Consider the following 19,017-nt stretch of genomic DNA (forward strand, 5'->3'; position numbering starts at 1 on the left):
ATTAAATTTTATTCTGTTTAAAAAACTTTTTTTTGGATCTGGCAGACTCTAGATCATCATTATGAACATTAGCTTGTTATTACATTGCAACCATGTAGAACTCTTGGCTGTTGGATCCTATTGGGCTTTTAGAATACCAAGTTTCAGCTAGGTTTTTGTCTAAATGGAAGACAGCACACAATATAGTACAAGTCTAAGAAGTGAGAACTTGCCAAGTTATTGTAGCCAAAATAAGAGAACTATGGCATGGTTGCTTTGGGTAATTTTTGCTGGCTTGACAGTCTCCGAGGTTTGGTGCATGATCAGTTTGGGTTCCGACAATTGGGATCTCTCAGAAGATGGTGAAAGCAATAGAGTCAACATTGTGATGGATTAGTTCAGTGATGCAACCTCTGAAATATAAGATTATTCCAGGGACAGTCTGTTAAAAACTGGATGAGTTTGGAGGTCATTTTTGTGAGAAGTGGGTATGAAGAAGGATTTCAAATAAGCTTAGAAGACTTTTAATTTTGAATGCTGTGTGCTTTTCTCTTTAACACATTAGCAGAAAAGAGTTGGAAAATACTCAGGAAGATAAGGCAGTTTATTCAAATATAATATTTCTTTCATCTTGAATAATAATACATTAAATATTGGGCAATGCAGTATAGATGTGTAAAAGGATTATTCCTTTTTATGGCAATAATTGGCAATATAGTATTTAAAAACAAATTTCAGGCCAGGCATGGTGGCTCATGCCTGTAATCTCAGCACTTTGGGAGGCTGAGGTGGGCGGATCACTTGAGGTCAGGAGTTCGAGACCAGCCTGGCCAACATGGTGAAACCCCATCTCTTCTAAAAATACAAAAAAAAATTAGCCGGGCGTGATGGCGGCCTGTAATCCCAGTTACTTAGGAGGCTAAGGCAAGGAGAGTAGCTTGAACCTGGGAGGCAGAGGTTGCAGTGAGCCAAGATCGCACCATTGCACTCCGGCCTGGGTGACAGAGTGAGACCCTGTCTCAAAAAAAAAAAAAAAAAATTAAAAAAAGCAACGTGGCACATGTATACATATGTAACAAACCTGCACGTTGTACACATGTACCCTAGAACTTGAAGTATAGTAAGAAAAAAAAACCATTTCAATCGCTGTCATTACCTGCTTTGAAACATTTATATGTTGTTTTAAAAATTAAAATGAACTAAAATTAGTTTCTTTTTCAGAGTTTTTACACCAAGAAGTAACAAAGAGTTAAATGTCTAAAAATAGTGTTTATATTACTGATGTAATACTATCATCATAATAAAGAATATTTATAAATATAAGTGTGGGTAATAAAAAGGACACTAAAAACTTTCAGATATGTGGAAGTTAGGGTAAAATGATCTGAGTAGAGCCAGAAGTGATGTTTCATGTTTTAATAATTAACTGAGAAAGGTTTTCAGATCTCTTCTCTAGATTGGGCCTAGAAGGTTTGTGTAGGAGTTGGAGTTATTTTCATTTAGTTACATCCCTATGTGCCTTTTTTCTCTTGATAATTGGAATAGCATATATATTCAGGTAAACAATATGAACACTGAATTAAAAATTTACAAAACTAAGGGTTGGATTCAGCTCTGCAACCTTCAGCAAAATCTGTCACCTCTGAATTTCTTTTTCCTTAGCTATAAAACTCAGGGTTTGGACTAGACTTTTAAGGTACCTCCCTTCTTGAAATACTATCTGAAACAACCTTAAGGCCTATCTACAGAAGATAGGTTAATTTAATTGTGGCAAGTTGAGATAACAGGCTACTATGAAGCTGTTTAAAATAAATGAGGAAAGTCTATTAGTATAGATGTGGTATGATTTATTCATTCATCCAACAAATTTTGAGCCCTTCTGTATGCCAGACACTATTCTTGATACTAGGAGTACGGAAAAGAACATACTGATATAGAGCTTACATTATAGAAAGAGAGCAGACGATAAATAAATGGATAAATACCATAGTGTCAGGGAGTGATAAATGCTATGAAGAAAGATGAAGTACTTTCTCAAATCTCTGAGACTTGGTAAGGGGAAAAAGAAGATGTAGAACATATATGGGACACTTACTAGAATTTTTTAAAGACTTTGTGGTTGGTTGCTGTTAGAGACTGGTGGTCAGGGTATGGCATGGTAGGGAGAGAGCCCTACTCATACTCTTTTGTGCTGTTTGATTTTTTTTTTTTTTTTGGTCACGTGCATATATTACTGAAAAAAATAAAAAATCTTTGATGTGGGGGAAAATATTTTGGTGACATATTTAACATGCTTTAATCTAATCTGAACTTTTTTGGCTGAGTGTACTAGTCTTTATCTATGTGTCCTGTGTCCTAATAATGTTTAGAAATAAAGGTTTTTCACTTTTGGTTTTATCAGACTTTTCTTTTTGATATGTACAAGCTTTTTTTGTATTAACATTTGCAGTGCTAAAACTTTTTATATGTAGCCTTCTTTAATTTGTTTTAAATACCTTAAACAGAAAATTTACCCAAAAGTTCTAAACTTTTGAGTAAACATAGATTGCTTACTCAGTGTCTTCCTTGGGATAAAAATTAAAGTTGCTGACATTTTATCTTATGTTATACTGGAATTTTTATTTCATTTTTAATATGTTTATTTTTAGGCTTCAAACATCATTGAACTTGGAAAACTCAAGATCACTTTTTTCCTCCTAAAAAAAGTCAACTTGCTAAGATCTTTCCTGATTTTTATCTTTGTTCTTTTCTAGTTGGATGAAAAATCTGACAAACAGTATGCTGAAAATTATACAAGAGTGAGTATGTAAATTCCTAAGGGAAATTCCCAAGGTCAATTAAACTTGCTATCTGTAACTTGTTCATTATTTATTTTACAACAATTGGTCTGATGTAGCTGCTCTTCCTCCCTTCATCTATTTCCTGTCCTTGACCCTCCAAAATTCCTTCGAAGTTAAATCATGTGAGGCCCTGGGAAGAGAAGAGGCACTGCATTTTATTTCCTTGAATGTCACCTCTTTAGCTTTTGGCTGCTCTTTTGATTTTCATTCCTCTAGAAATTGATCCTGAGAAGAAGCTAGTAAACACTGAAAATGAAGTTTCTTTAGGAATGGTGGTGACAAACTCTGAGATATTTTTTCCTTTTATATATAAATTGTTTCTTGAAGTAAAATAACTCCTTTCTAGAATTTGCTTTGTATTAAAGTCTCTTTCTTCTGAAAGTATTTTTAGAAAGTCAGGGAGATGATTTATCAAGATTAATTTTATGCTATACCCAAGAAAGATAAATTAACTCTGTCCAGTAGAAATGTAATGCAAGCCACAAATGCGAACTTATATGTAAGTTTAAATTTTCTGGTAGCCACATTTAAAAAGTAAAAAGAAGCAGGTAAAATTAATTTAGGTAATTTATTTAATCCAAATATCCAAACTATTTCAACATATAACCAATATAAAATTACTAGGCCAGACTAGGTAGCTCATGCCTGTAATCCCAACACTTTGGGAGGCCAAGGCGGGTGGATCACTTGAGGTCAGGAGTTCAAGACCAGCCTGACCAACACGGTAAAACCCTGTCTCTGCTAAAAATGCAAAAAAAAATTAGCCAGTCATGTTTTTGCGTGCCTGTTGTCCCAGCTACTCCTCAGTCTGGGAGACTGAGGCAGGAGAATTGCCTGAACCCGGGAGGTAGAGGTTGCAGTGAGCCAAGATCATGCCACTGCACTCCAGCCTGGGCAACAGCGAGACTCCACCTCAAAAAAAAAAAAATAAAATAAAATAAAATAATTAATGAGATATATTTCATTCTTTTTTCTACACTACGGCCTTCAAAATCTGGTATGTATCCTATACGCAACTCTCAATTTGGACTAACCACATTTCAAGGGCTCAGTAGCTGCATGTGGCTAATCGCAAGTATATTGGACAGCACAGATTCATGCAGTTTATTAATCAATAGCATAATCTCACGTTTAAATGAATTTTGGGAAGAACAGTCTACATTCATAGTGATATCCAGTGTTGCTGCTCTCTGCTGCAAATAGTATCTTCATCTTTATCAACTCAACAGAGTATTAGAGAAAGAAGAGATTGATAAGCAGTTCAGAAATTAAAAAGGGCAAGTGCTGATTAGCATGTCAGTTATAAAATTCTAAAACTGCTTTAAGTTAATCTGATATGCTCACTTCAGTATTGTTTACAGGATAGCAAAGATAAACTTAGAAAATAACCCTCATAAAAACGATTTTCTTTTTGGTTATTATGAATTATAAATTTTGATAAGGTATTTGTGTCATGAAATTTTGCTTAGTATGCTTGGGCCCTTCTCTGTATACCTGGATACCTGCAAAGCCAATCTAAATTGACCATTGATTACACATGGTAACTTCTTCATCTGAAACCCACATCTTCCCTCAACCACCCTGCCCTGTTTTTAGTTTCCACAGCAAACATATTTTTAAAGAAATGAGACTTAGAAGGGTCATATTTCTCTTTCTAGCCTTCATCTCGAAATTCTGCCTCAGCAACAACCCCTCTAAGTGGAAACTCATCCAGACGAGGAAGTGGGGACACCAGCAGCTTAATAGATCCAGACACTTCATTAAGTGAATTGCGGGTAAACTGAAGTTTTTGGTTTTCTTTTTAAAAGCAATTTTTTGACTTCTTGGTAATATACTGGAACTTTTAACCTTTAATGTGACTTAGTAGAAAGAAGGAATATGATTTATTTTTAAAAAAATAAGTACAGTACAAAAGTGTGACTGAAGTGTTTCAGAGCTTGAAAGGAAGGAGATTAGATAGTTCTTTTTTCTGTCCTCTTTCCTGAAAATTTGATGGTGTTGGAATTTCTGCTAATTTACAAATGCCAAAAAAAACCACTTTGTAATGTATGTAAAAGTAATTCTCTCAGAAACAACTGGCCATGTTTTAAATGGAAAATATGTGGGTGTACAAAGAACTAGATTGTGGGAATTATTAGTCTTTTGAGCCTTGGTGGTATTCAGCTGCCTGAATATAGTTATCTCTCAGTTTTTCATAGTAATAGAAGTGTAATAATATTTGGGTAACAGAAATACCTGAGGTAATGAAAAGCTATTTGACTCATTAATTAAGTCTCCATCCTTATTAACCCCTTTACTTGGAAAAAGAGAACTTTAAAAATATATATTTTATTTGCTGAACCTGCTGTTTGTGAGGCAAGGGGTAGTGAGAGAAATTGCATACATTTGTTCATTCAAGATTTATTGAGCACTTGGCCTTGGAGATTTAAGAGGCAAAATATGTTCTGGCCTTCAGGATTTCCCTTTTTCATAGAGAAGACAAACTGATACAAACCAATAAAACCAGACGGTGTTATACAATGGTAGTAGCAAGAATGGGGCTGTTAAGGTAATTCAAGAAAGCATCATTTAAATTGGACTAGGAGAAGAGGTAACAAAAGGCTTTTCAGAAAAGACAAACTCTGAGCTAAAGTTTGAAGGAAAAATAAAAATTAACCAAGGAAAGTAATTGAAGGGGGAAGGCTTTCTCAAAGAGGTGCATTCAGAGAACCCAGAAAGCTACCTGTATAGCAAAGTTGCCAGAAGGTGGCATGAGAAGTGAAGAATAGTAGCGTGTAAGAGAAGGCTGGAAAAGTAGTGAGGGGCCAAATCACAAAGCATCTTGTATGCTAGCCTGAAAGGAATTCAGTTTTACCCTGACAACTATGGGATATTAAATAGGAGAGCAATACTATCTGCTTTGCATTCTTAAAAAATAACTTTGATCACAGTCAGAGGAAGCATTGCAGGCCAGAAGTTCAGTAACCCTGTGGTTCAACAGTGAGGATGAGGTGAGCAAGTCAAAACTGCAAGGGGAGAAAATGTGAGACACTTGCTCTGGAGTGAATACGAGAGACTGGGAATTGGTTGGGCAATTGGTAGGGAGAGAGAAATTTAAGAAAATGTTTTTAGCTTTCTTTTAAAGGTGAGAGTGATTATTATTTTCTTTGGTTGGGTTGAACCAGTAGAGAGAGGATGAAGGTTGAGGAAGGAGACAGGGGTAACTGACAGATCAAAATGCCTGAGTGGGTGAGAGGAGAGTCCAGGACTCAGATGGATGAGCTTGCCTGGACTGGAGGTCCCCTCTTCACTGGAGGGGAGGTAGAGGACAGGTGGTGACTAAGATTGTAGGTAGGGGCTGGTCTGAGTGCAGTAGTGTTTACACGTAATTGATCACAAGCAGTTACAGATTTATTTGTTCCTTCTCCACCTTCATTGCTTCACTTGACTACCCTTAAAAAAAATTTGTCACCCATGTAATCCCAGGACTTTGGGAGGCCAAGGCAGGTGGATCATGAGGTCAGCAGTTTGAGACCAGCCTGGCCAACATAGTGAAACCCCGTCTCTACTAAAAATACAAAAAATTAGCTGGGCGTGGTGGTAGCCACCTGTAATCACAGCTACTTGGGAGGCTGAGGCAGGAGAATTGCTTGAACCCGGGAGGCAGAGGTTGCAGTGAGCCGAGATCACGCCACTGCACTCCAGCCTGGGCAACAGTGTGAGACTCCATCTCAAAAAAAAAAACAAAATTGTCGGTAGGGTTGGAAAAGGAGTCTTACTTGTGAAAATGGGTTGGGGGGTTAGGGGAGGATAGAGAGGCTTGCAACAGTGGCAGAGAAGGAGAGCACCTAGGCCAGCATGGCCATTGGTTTGAAGGTGTCAGTATTAATTGAGCTCTTACCAGCTCTTACTGCGTACCAGACATAAGTGCCAGGGTGGAAAGTCGAATAAGATAAACTCTTGCCTTTAGCTACTGCATTCTAATGGGACAAAAGGATATGAGGACAAGGCCTTCCAGCCTTAGGCTTAGCTTGCTTTTGTCATACTACTTGTTGCTTGTTTTTTCTTGAGAGAATGACCTTCTCGAAGGAAGTGTTATTTTTGTATCCTACCATCTGCCTCCTAAATAGGTCCTTCATAAATGTGTATTGAATGAATCGATGAGTAAAAGACATTCAAACCTACTGGAGAGGCAATGAAGGAGGAAGGGAAAATATAATACCAAAAATGTGTATAATCAGTCTTTAATAATTGATCCTGCTTGTAATTGCAGAATTGTATTTAGGGCCCTGTGCAGTTATTTCGGACATAAATTGAGCATTCAGAATAGACCTTGTATAACAAGGTCAGGCACAGGGAAACAATATTTTCCATTTAAAATTTGACCTGTTTCACTTTTCTTATAAGGATTATGGTAACATTTGGAGCAAGTGCTTTTCTCATCATTTAAATGGTATCCTCAGGATAGAATATCTCATTTGACATTCTGTTCAAAATGTTTAACTTCCCTCCCTTTACTCCCTTTCTCTCAAGTTAATTGTGGCCAGTAACCAAGTCATTGAAAGAAAACTTTGTTCATATTCATTTATTATATTTTTTTAAAACTTTTGCATGAATCATTAAAATTTGCCACCTCTTTTTAATTTACTGTATATTTTACTAGTTCTAGGTGAAGCATTGTGCTAAAAAAATTTTAAGTGATTTATAAAATATTAAAAGTTGTATGATTTTAAATATTATAATTTATATAGCTTTTTCCTCCATATATAGCCCTGTCCCCATTTGCTACACTGTTATTAACAGAATTTAATGCCAAGAAAATATTTAACATTAGATTGATTACTCTAGACCTTCCCCTAGTCCCACTATCCCCTGACCTATTTGCCCTTTTCAGTGGTTGGGAGTGGGAGTTATGTTTTTGTACTTTGATTTCTCTGCTTTTAGTCTGGAATATACAAAAGTGAGTCACATTTCATCTGAATCCTTTGCAATTTAAGATATGTTTGTGCATGGTTTTATGCAGTGGTTCATTCCTATGTCCTGCAGGATATCTATGACCTTAAGGACCAGATACAGGATGTAGAAGGGAGATACATGCAGGGGCTTAAAGAACTAAAGGTATCAGGGCCCATTCTGCAGCCCAAGCATGCTCTGTATGCAGAAGTGTTGGCAATGGTGGCTTTGCAAGTTCTGTTAACCAACTGCACATAGCTTTACTAACAGTGTTTGTCTTTCAAGCATGTGCTTAACCTGCAGTGCATAGGAATGGTGAACTTTCAATCTCTGCTTATGTTTAAATGTGTAGTACAGTTTTTGAATATTCCACACAAGATATCGTTTACAGTTTTTTTTTTTTTTTCATTTTTATTTTTCTTGTAGAGACAGGATCTTACTATGTTGCCCAGGCTGGTCTTGAATTCCTGGGCTCAAGCCATCCTCCTGCCTTGGCCTCCCAAAGTGCTGGGATTACAGGCGTGAGCCACCTCGCCCAGCCTCCTTTACAGTTTTAAAACCTTGTAAAATACATGTATATCTGTTGTGTCTTAGCCATACAAAATTAAATTGGTCAAACACCTAAAATAATACTAAGAATATTTTTATTGAGAATTGGACCTCAAAATTTCTTCCACGCTAAATGAAAAAGTGTTGCATATTTCTGTTACCAAACTCAGTCAGTATTAAATGTGGGAGGAAGTAGCAACTGAGACACCATTATTATAAATATCCCCCCTGGAGGAAGGAACATGAAGGCATGAGGCCTATATTTTCTTTTGGCTTGGATTTTTTTAACCTATAGGTCAAAAAAGATGACACAGATCTAGTGCCTTAAAGAATTTGGAGGTAAATGTAAATGGTCTTTATCTTTTCCCAGAAAGGATCACTGACATTTTTCAATATAAATGTGTGAGGCAGACAGTTTGGTTGTAAATAGCATTTGGTTATCATGCTCTTCTTTTCCTCACATTTCATTCTGAAGTTCAAGCCTCCTGTTATGAAGAAACCAGAAGTTTATTTGAACACATGTATGTCCTGATTTGAAATCAAAATACATACTACAGGGCGGCACAGTGGCTCACGCCTGTAATCCCAGCACTTTGGGAGGCCGAGGTGGGCGGATGACCTGAGGTCAGGAGTTTGAGACCAGCCTGGCCAACATGGTGAAACCCTGTCTCTACCAAAAATACAAAAAATTCACCAGGCATGGTGGCAGGTGCCTGTAATCCAAGCTACTTGGGAGGCTGAGGCAGGAGAATTGCTTGAACTTGGGAGGCGGAGGTTGCAGTGAGCTGAGATGGTGCCATTTCACTCCAGCCTGGGTGACAGAGCGAGACTCTGTCTCAAAACAAACAAACAAACAAAAGCAAAATACACATTACACCTCTAAAAAAGCAAAAAGCAAGACATTTAGAAAGGTGACTCAGGATATATCCAAAGGACAAAGCATGGACTTCATGGGCAAGGGTTTTGTCATCTTCCCTGGCATGATTTGAAGTAGCCCCACTATCAGCCAAACTCTTCATTCAAGTGATATGGTCCATGAGAAATAGAGTAAGACTCAGGACCCAAAAAGGTGAGAAGTCCAATGGGAAGTGCCCATGAGGGAAGCCTGCAAGTTGCTGATAGGGCAGCATGAGTTTGTCAGTAAATATCAGAAGAATTACAGAAATAGTTGATGTTCTCATTTAATCTTACTCCTGTAATCTTCAGGATTTAATCTCTCTTTTAAGGTTTTAGAGATACGACTTTTGAAATTATCTTGGATCAAACAAATCGGTACATTAAATAAATATGCTTATATTAAAGTCACATGTGTAACAGTGTATCAGGAAAGCAATCATGTGATTCAGGGGCATTCTTACTGGCATTTTATTTAAAACGTTTTTTCCTTTCATGTTAGATCTACCATTTATTGCATTCTTTGAAGAATACAAAAGAACAGATTAGATTTGAGATTTGAACAGATGAGATCCCTTTTCCTAATTCATGCCAGAGTATAATTGAACTTGACTTCAGATTACATTTATCCTTGACACTTGAAGTGGAAAAAAAAACCATAAAGAAAAGATTGTCTGATTGGTGACCAAGCATGGTGGTATGATGTATCCTATTGAAAAAGGATGTTGGCTCATTGCTTGTGACATTACTGTTGTTATGTTTGCCTTTGGGATGCTCTCAACCACTCTCCCCTCCATACTTTTATCAGGAAAGTTTATTATTACTAATACAGCATTTGCCCCTGCTGTACTAGTATATAGTGTATACTGTTACCCAGAAAATGCAGTAAAATATTAATTGTAAAATTTAGGTGATCTGTTTCATGAAAGATTAATGATTTTGTAAGTCAAAGGACTAAACCCATTAACCCATTTTAAAAACTATTAAAATTAATACCTTATTAAATTTAAGTACAGAGTTATAGCAATAAATAACAATAGGAAATGTATAGTGACTGAAAACTTTCCAAGATGTATTGAAAAAAGGCAAGCTATAGAACAAAATGTAGAGTATATAATTTGTATTAAAAATATATATGAAGTCAAGGGTATATATTTTATACTGTAAACAAATAGGAAATGGCCTGAAAGATAATCTACCAAACCAGTAGCGCTTGTGCCTCTGGAGGGAGCATGGTCAAGGAAGGCTTTTGCTTTATCTATATTATTTATTTTTACCTCCAATGAAAATCTTATGTTTTACTTAGGTACTTTTTTTAAAATTAAAATTTTATTTTTTTATTTAAAAACTTTTTTTAGAGACAAGGTCTCTTGCTCTGTCACCCAAGCTGGAGTGTAGTGACACAGTCGTAGCTCATTGCCACCTTGAACTCCTGGACTCAAGCGATCCTCCTGCCTAAGCCTGCTGGGACTATAGGGGTGCACCACCACACCTGGCTGATGTTTTAATTTTTTATAGATATGGAGTCTTGCTATGCTGCCCAGGATGGTCTTGAACTCCTGGGCTCAAGCAGTTCTTCCCCTTGGCCTCTCAAAGCATTGGGATTACAGACATTAGCCACCATGCTTGACCCCTGCGCTTTTTGTTTTTTTTAAATGCAGTCTCACCATGTTGCTCAGGCTCGTCTACAACTCCTGGGCTCGAGCAATCCTCCCACCTCTGCCTCCCAAAGTGCTGGGATTACAGGTGTGAGCCTGGCCAATGTTCTTTTAAATATTGCCCATGCCTTTAATTCTTAGAAGGACAGTAAGAATAAGGAGAGAAATAGCTTTAACTTCAGTAATCCCAGAAAGAACTGTCAAGAGTTAATAGACTGTAGGGGTAAGTCTTGCCATCAGCTGTAAATTGACTGATTTATGAAGTGACTGAGAATAAAACAATGAAGGTATCATGTCCCTGAATTCAGATAGCTCACAATTTGGTTGACAGTTTTGGTCATAGGGTTGTGAAGGCTTGTTCTAGAAGTATATGGGCGTAGATAATCAATGCTTAAGCCTTAAGCATTAACACAGTGGCTTCAGCACTTTGGTGTGTGTCATAATCACCTGGAGCTTTTAATAAATACAGATTGCTAGACTTTACCCTCAGATTTTCTATTCATTGGGTCTGGGATGGCATTGGAAATTTGCATTTTTACCCAGTTCCCAAGAGATGGTGTTGCTGCTGATCTGGAACCCACACTTTGAAAATCGGTGACTTAGAAGCATTCAAGGCTGGGCATGGTGGCTCACGCCTATAATCACAGCACTATGGGGGGGCTGAGATGGGTGGGTCACCTGAGGTCAGGAGGTCAAGACCAGCCTGGCCAACATGGTGAAACCCTGTCTCTACTAAAAATAGAAAAACTAGCCAGGCATGGTGGCGGGAGCGTATAATCTCTACTTCTCAGGAGGCGGAGGCAGGAGAATCACTTGAACCCGGGAGGCTGAGGTTGCAGTGAGCTGAGATTGCGCCATTGCACTCCGGGTCGGGTGACACAGTGAGACTCCGTCTCAAAAAAAAAAAAAAGCATTTAAGTAAAACCAATTCCAAATGGGTATCACTATGTGAGTGAGATTAAGATCACTAAAATACCTGACCCTTCTGTTTAAAACAGTCTTTTGTGGTCTAGTGTTTAAAGGAAGATTACATTGGATACATTTATGTCTTATTTATTGTATTATATATTTTGTGCATGCATCTAGTACTTGAGCTATCTTAAATTCTGGTGTTCATGTGGTTTTATATGGCATGAGTTGTGATGACTTTTCTTCTATTAGCCTCTCGGATGAGAATTATTCTAAAGTCTGCATTATAGTAAGATACATTTAGATATATTTAGAGCACTGTATAATTGACTTTGCTTATATTCTTTGTTTTGGTTAAATTTGTTTCTAATCGTAGTTTAAATCTTCCCTGACAACTTAATTCTGGTTTATGAAGCATTATTAAAAGTGTGTGTGGCCAGGCGTGGTGACTCATACCTGTAATCCAGTTTTGGAGGCCAAAGTGGGTGGATCACTTGAGCCCAGGAGTTTGAGATCAACCCAGGCAACATGGTGCAACCTTGTCTCTACAAAAAATTAGCCAGGTGTGCTAGTACGTGCCTGTGGTCCCAGTTACTTGGGAGGCTGACGTGGGAGGATCACCTGAGTCTGGGGAGGTCGAAGCTGCAGTTAGCTGAGATTGTGCCACAGTGGTCCAGCCTGGGTGACAGAGTAAGACCCTGTCTCAAAAAAAAAAAAAAAAAAGTGTGTGTGTGTATGTGTATGTATGTATATATTTTTATTTAGATATAATTCACATTCCATAAAAATTTACCCATTTAAAATATATAATTCAGTAGTTTTTAGCATACTCACAGAGTTGTGCAACTAGCACCACAACCCATCTTTAGAACATTTTCATCAGCCAGAAAAGAAACCCTAATCACTAACTTTCTGTCTCTATAGATTCGCCTATTCTGGAGATTTTATACAAATGGAATCATACAATATGTGGTCTTTTGTGATTGGCTTTCATTTAGCATAATATATTCAATATTCACCCATGTCATATTATCTGTCAGTCTTTTTTTAATGGCTAGATAGTATTCCACTGTATGGATTTGCTGCATTTTGTTAATCCATTTGTCTGTTGATAGGCATTTGGGTTGTTTATACTTTTCTGTCTATTATGAATAATGCTGCTGTGAACATTTGTGTACAAGTTTTTGTGTAGACATATCTTTTCAATTCTCTTTGGTAGATTGCTAGGAATAGAATTGCTGGCTCATGTGGTAACACTATATTTAACATTTTGAGGAATTGTCAAACTGTTTTCCAAAGTAGCTGTACCATTTTATGTTCCTACCAGCAATATATGGGAGATCTAGTTTCTCCACATCCTTACTAACACTTGTCTTCTGTATTTTTGATTATAGATTATAGCCATCCTAGTGAGTGTGAAGTGGTATCTTATTGTGGTTTTGATGTGCATTTTCCTAATGACTAATGTGTTGAGCATGTTTTCCTGTGCTTATTTGCCATTTGCATATCCTCTTTGGAGAAATATCCAGGTCCTTGCCCATTTTTAAATTGATTTGTATGTCCTTTATTGTTAAGTTGTAAGAGTTGTTTATATATTATTCTGCATATAAGTCCCTTATCAGATATAAGATTTATAAATATTTTCTCCCATTCTGTGGGTTTTCTTCTTACTTTCTTGATCATATCATTTGCAGCATAAAAGTTTTACATTTGGGCCAGGCGCAGTGGCTCATATCTGTAATACCAGCACTTTGGGAGGCTGAGGTGGGCAGATCATGAGGTCAGGAGTTCGAGACCAGTCTGGCCAACATAGTGAAATCCCATCTCTACTAAAAAATACAAAAAATTAGCCGGGAGTGGTGGTGTGTGCCTGTAATTCCAGCTATGCGGGAGGCTGAGGCAGGAGAATCGCGTGAACCCGGGAGGTGGAGGTTGCAGTGAGCCGAGATCGCGCCGTTGCACTGGGAGCCTGGGCAATAATGTGAGACTCCATCACAAAAAAAAAAAAAAAAAAAAAAAAAGTTTTATATTTGAGTGAAGTCTTTTTTTGGTTTATAATGGTTTTTGTTTGTTTGTTTGTTTTTGAGACAGGGTCTCGCTCTGTTACCCAGGCTGGGGTACAGTGGCATGATCTTGGCTCACTGCAACCTCTGCCTCCTGGGTTCAAGCAATTCTCCTGCCTCAGCCTGCTGAGTAGCTGGGATTACAGGACCCACCACCATGCCCGGCTAATTTTTGTATTTTTGGTAGAGACAGGGTTTTACCATGTTGGTCAAGCTGGTCTTGAACTCCTGACCTCAAGTGATCCACCTGCCTCAGCCTCCCAAAGTACCGGGATTACAGGCATGAGGCACCGTACCCGGCTGGTTTATAGTGCTTTTGGTGTATCTAAAAAACCATTGCATATCCCAAAGTCATGAAGATTTGTCCATATTTTCTTTGAAGCGTTTTATTGTTTTAGTTCTTACATTTACATCTATGGCTTATGCTGAGTTAATTTTTGTGTATGGTGCGAGGTAGGAGTCCAATTCATTCTTTTGTTTGTGGGTATCCACTTGTCCCAATACCATTTATTCTTTTCCCATTGAGTTACATGGACCCCTTTGTCCAAATTAACTGATTGTAAATGTAAGTTCTGGGCTCTTAGTTCCATTTCATTGATAAACATTTGCGCTAGTATTTTTTAAATTTATTTCCATAAATGATTACTTTTCCTGTGTGAAACATTTTTTTTTAGCTTTAAAAAAGTCACTAGGCAGTAGTAATTACCAAAGTAGATACAGTTACACACAAAAAAATATGTAAGCTATTTTAGGCAGAAAATTTTGAGATATATAACATTTCAGGCATTTTGTGGTACCTTTTCTTTTTTTTTTTTTTTTACTTCAAAACTAGATCAGACTGTCTTATTTTGTTTTGTTTTATTGATAGAGATAGGGTCTCGCTCTGTCACCCAGGCTGGAGTGCGGTGGCACGATCTCTGCTTACTGCAGCCCTGACCTCCTGGGCTCAATCAGTCCTCCCACCTAGTATCCCAAGTAGCTGGGGCTACAGGTGTGCGCCACTGTATCTGGCTAATTTTTGTATTTTTTTTTGTAGAGACAGGGTTTTGTCATGTTGCCCAGGCTTGTCTTGAGCTCCTGGGCTCGAGCAGTCTACCCCCTTGGTCTCCCAAAGTGCTGGGATTACGGAGATGAGCCACTGTGCCTGGCCAAGCTCTTTTTTTAATATTCATTTTTGTGTTGCTTATTTAAACATGATTGAAATTTGGATAATTGCTAGAAAAAATATTTATCTTTATATTGGCATGTTTATGCAGAACAGGAAAGTACTAAAAACAACTGTCTAGAAAGTGGCAAAATTCAAATGCGTATGAAGTTCACCTATGTAAAGAGAGGCTGTATTCTGTGGTATCACTGCATTCTGAACACCAGTCTGTTATTAAAATTATAAGAGTAAAATTACTGAAAATATTGATGATTCTTATTTTATGACTCTTACAGATATATGTTGTTTGCACTTCTTTTCATCTTTCAGAGGCTGTGTTGCTGCTTAATTTTGTTTTCTTGGGGAACAGAGAGCACATATTGTTCTTATAAAGGCATTATTGGCTTATTATTGTCTTCCTGTTTCACATGCATGTTACTAAACAAGGAGTTCCCCAAACCGCTTGTATTTTATGAAAATACATCTTTATGTGTTTGTGGCAGTGCTATAATTTCCTGTTATATTGCATATATTCAATTAACATATTTTAGATATCAGACTGATGACTTAACTCTCATTTAGGAATCTTTGTCTGAAGTGGAAGAAAAATACAAGAAAGCCATGGTTTCCAATGCACAGTTAGACAATGAGAAGAACAATTTGATCTACCAAGTAGACACACTCAAGGATGTTATTGAAGAGCAGGAGGAACAGATGGCAGAATTTTATAGAGAAAATGAAGAAAAATCAAAGGTAATGCTTATCTTGTATTTTCTCTTGGGGCAGAAAATAAAAGCCTGCCACTTACAAAGTGATGGAAGATTGCAGCATACTTATTTAGGAATGATGTTTCAGTCAAAACTGAATGGCCCAAGGAAATTGACAGAACACCATGAGATATCAGGCCCTGAATGATTTTTTTTTATTTAAAAAAATATTTTCTTAAGGAAAAGCTGATGTCTTCTGTTAAGTTTCTGAAAATAGAATACAACTCAAGTTTTATCTTCATTTTCTATCTCTTAATTGGGACTGTAATTACAGTGTTACTTATTTCGTCTGGTTACAAGTGACTGGAACTCCCGCAAAGCTCCAAAGACTTTCAATAAGATGATTCCACCACCTATCTCCACCACCTATCCCAAAACCTGTAAGAACTAATGATAATCCACCACCCTTTGCTGACTCTCTTTTCGGACTCAGCCCACCTGCACCCAGGTGAAATAAACAGCCATGTTGCTCACAAAAAAAAAAAAAAAAAAAAGAGATGATTCATTTTTTTTCTATGAACTTCTGAATGGTTCAAGAGAATCCATTTTCGAAATAATTGGATAGAAGTCTTTAATCAGTTATTTAAAATCAGCAATTTGGAGATGTGGGTCAGAAACTGAAAGATGTTTTCTTTAGAGGTTTATAAGCTGTAATGTTAAAATGTACAGATGGAGAATATAACACATTGTCCAAGGCCCAGATTTGCTCCTTGACAACTGCAGAAAACAAATTGGATTCTTTTAAAAGCATATGTTTTAGACTTTTTGAAGGGTTGATGTCAGTTCAAGCAGAGGTCAAATGGGTATTATTGCCAGAAATGGATTGCTACTACATTGCCAATATAAAAATCCAGAAAATAATTTAGGAAATGCATATTGATAAATTGTTAGAAACAACAATCTGAATTTGCACATAATAAAGGGAGAGAAGCTGTTTATATAACCTCTAAGAGGCCAGCATTATTACTGTAGTCTTTATAGGAATTTCTTTCCTTGAGAATTAGAAATGCCCATTCCAGCCTGTTTTGGTCACATTCAAAAAGTGTTAGGAAGTGTTTGCCAGGGGTTTGGAGGACAGGGATGAATAGACCAGAGCACAGAGGATTTTTAGGGCAGTGATACTATTCTGTATCATATTATAATGATGGATACATGTTATTATGGATACATGTATGGATACATTTGTCCAAAACCATAGAATGTACACCACCAAGAGTGAACCCTAATGTAAACTCTGGACTTTGGGTGATAGTGATCTGTCAATGTTGGTTCGGTGATGGAAAGAAATGTACCACTCTATTGTGGGTTGTTTATAATAGGGTAGACTGTGCATGTGTGGGGACAGGGAGTATATGAAAACTCTCTGTACTTCAAACATAATTTTACTGTGAATCTAAAACTGCTCTAAAATTGTTTATTTAGGATTGGTATATAGATGGTGAAAAAGAGGCTTCTAGTTGTTTTCATATTGGACTGACAGTGGCCCATTGAAGAGCATTATATATGCTAGACATGTATATCTTTGATTCTTCTTATATATCCCATAGGCTATTTTTGGAGATTGTGAGCCATCATGCTTTTCCTAGAGCCTCTGGACTCCTTTTTTTGCTGTCCCACACATTTTTTCTTATCTGTCTTTGGCTCTTTGCTTCTAGCAGACTAGAGTAAAAATCTCATGCTAAGTATTTAAGGGTCATTACTAAAATGAATGATCTTTACATCGTCTCAAATATCCTTCAGCATTTTTAAAAATAAAGAAAACCCTTATAATTAGCTATTTTAACCAACTTAGTTTTTCCCTTCATCATTTTAGAAGGTAATAGAGCTATTTTAGTATGCATAGAGTTTTTTTCTTAATCTTGTCCTTTTTTTTTCTTTTGGAGACAAGGTCTCACTCTGTAGCCCAGGCTAGAGTGGAGTAGCACAAGTATAGCTCACTGCAGCCTCTATATCCAGGCTCAAGTGATCCTCCCACCTCAGCCTCCTGAGTAGCTGGGGCTACAGGCATGTACCACCACGCCTGGCTAATTAAAGAAAAATTTTTTTTATAGAAACAGGGTTTCACCATGTTGCCCAGGCTGGTCTCAAACTCCTGGGCTCAAGCAATCCACCCACCTCAGCTTCCCACAGTGCTGAGATTACAGTTGTGAGCCACTGTCCCGGGCCTTGTACTTTTCAAACCTAAAATGTATTAAGTTTTTTTTAATACCCTGGAAATTTGCTTCACGTACTATGATGCAGAACACTTTGTGACAGTATCTCTTCCTAACATACCTTTACTCCGAGCTCTCTTGTTCTAAACAACTATTGCTTTATACAGTAGAATGTTTATATTCAGAGATACACAAAGAGGTCAGGCACTCTGGTGTATTTCATTACAGAAGCAGGTAGTGAGAGTAGAGAAGGACCATTCAATAATAATTATACAGTATTAATAAAAATTTTCAAAATGTCTTTGGTGCCTCCTCCTGGAATTACAATAACTATTTTGTTTTATATTTTAATTTAATTTAATTTTATTGTTTTTACAGACAGGATCTTGCTCTGCTCCCCAGGCTGGAGTGCAGTGGCACGATCATAGCCCACTGTAACTTTGATCTCCTGTGCTCAAGTAATCTGGAGTAGCTAGAACTGTAGGCACATGCCACCATGCCTGGCTGTTTTTTAAAAATCTTTCTGTGGAGATGGGGCCTTGCTGTATTGCCCAGTCCTCCTTCTTTGACCTCCCAAAGTGTTGGGAGTACAGGCATGAGCCACTTTGCCCAGCCCATTGTTTCTCTTTTAAAGCATAATCAAAAGACCATTTCACACCTGTAAAATTAACAATAATTCATATTATATATCCAATCAATGTTAAAATTTCAGTAGTTTCAAAATGTCATAAATTATTTTTCTTTTTTACACTTAAAAAAATCAGGATCCAGGTTAAGTTTCACGCCTTAGAATTAGTTGATAAATCTTTTAAGTCTCTTTTCATGTATAGGTCCTCTTTCATGTTTTTTCTCCTTATAATATATATGTTGAAGAAACTGGGTTGCTTAATATTTCCCAGTCTTTACCATGTTTCCCTTTCCTCTGTATTCTCTATAAATAGGTAGTTAGGCATAGAGGCTTAATCAAATATAACTTCAGTTTTTTTTTTGAAAGTCTGCTTCATAGATGATGCAGTTGTCTTCCTTCAGGAGGCCCAGATGTGTGACTGACTGTTAGGCTGTAGGTGTGTGCTTAGATCCTTTAATTGACTAGGGGCTGCAAAATGGGATGTTCTGATTTTATCATTAC

The 19,017-nt window shown here is 37.2% G+C and overlaps 1 protein-coding gene across 21 annotated transcripts in view; it reads left to right on the forward strand.

The window, feature by feature from the left end:
- LRRFIP2 (LRR binding FLII interacting protein 2) overlaps nt 1–19,017 on the forward strand; it is a 127,748-nt gene that overhangs the window by 81,239 nt on the left and 27,492 nt on the right. For 11 of the 21 annotated variants that reach the window (XM_054481167.2, XM_054481144.2, XM_054481148.2 and 8 more), the window contains 4 exons: nt 2,733–2,777; nt 4,478–4,594; nt 7,845–7,916; nt 15,551–15,721. In XM_054481167.2, coding sequence (XP_054337142.1) covers nt 2,733–2,777; nt 4,478–4,594; nt 7,845–7,916; nt 15,551–15,721 — 405 coding nt within the window. The remainder of the gene's footprint in view (nt 1–2,732; nt 2,778–4,477; nt 4,595–7,844; nt 7,917–15,550; nt 15,722–19,017) is intronic. The other 10 variants (XM_063662049.1, XM_054481147.2, XM_054481149.2 and 7 more) reach the window with 1 other exon arrangement.

Source organism: Pongo pygmaeus, chromosome 2 (assembly GCF_028885625.2).
Source record: "Pongo pygmaeus isolate AG05252 chromosome 2, NHGRI_mPonPyg2-v2.0_pri, whole genome shotgun sequence".
NCBI classification, from domain to species: Eukaryota; Metazoa; Chordata; class Mammalia; order Primates; family Hominidae; genus Pongo; species Pongo pygmaeus.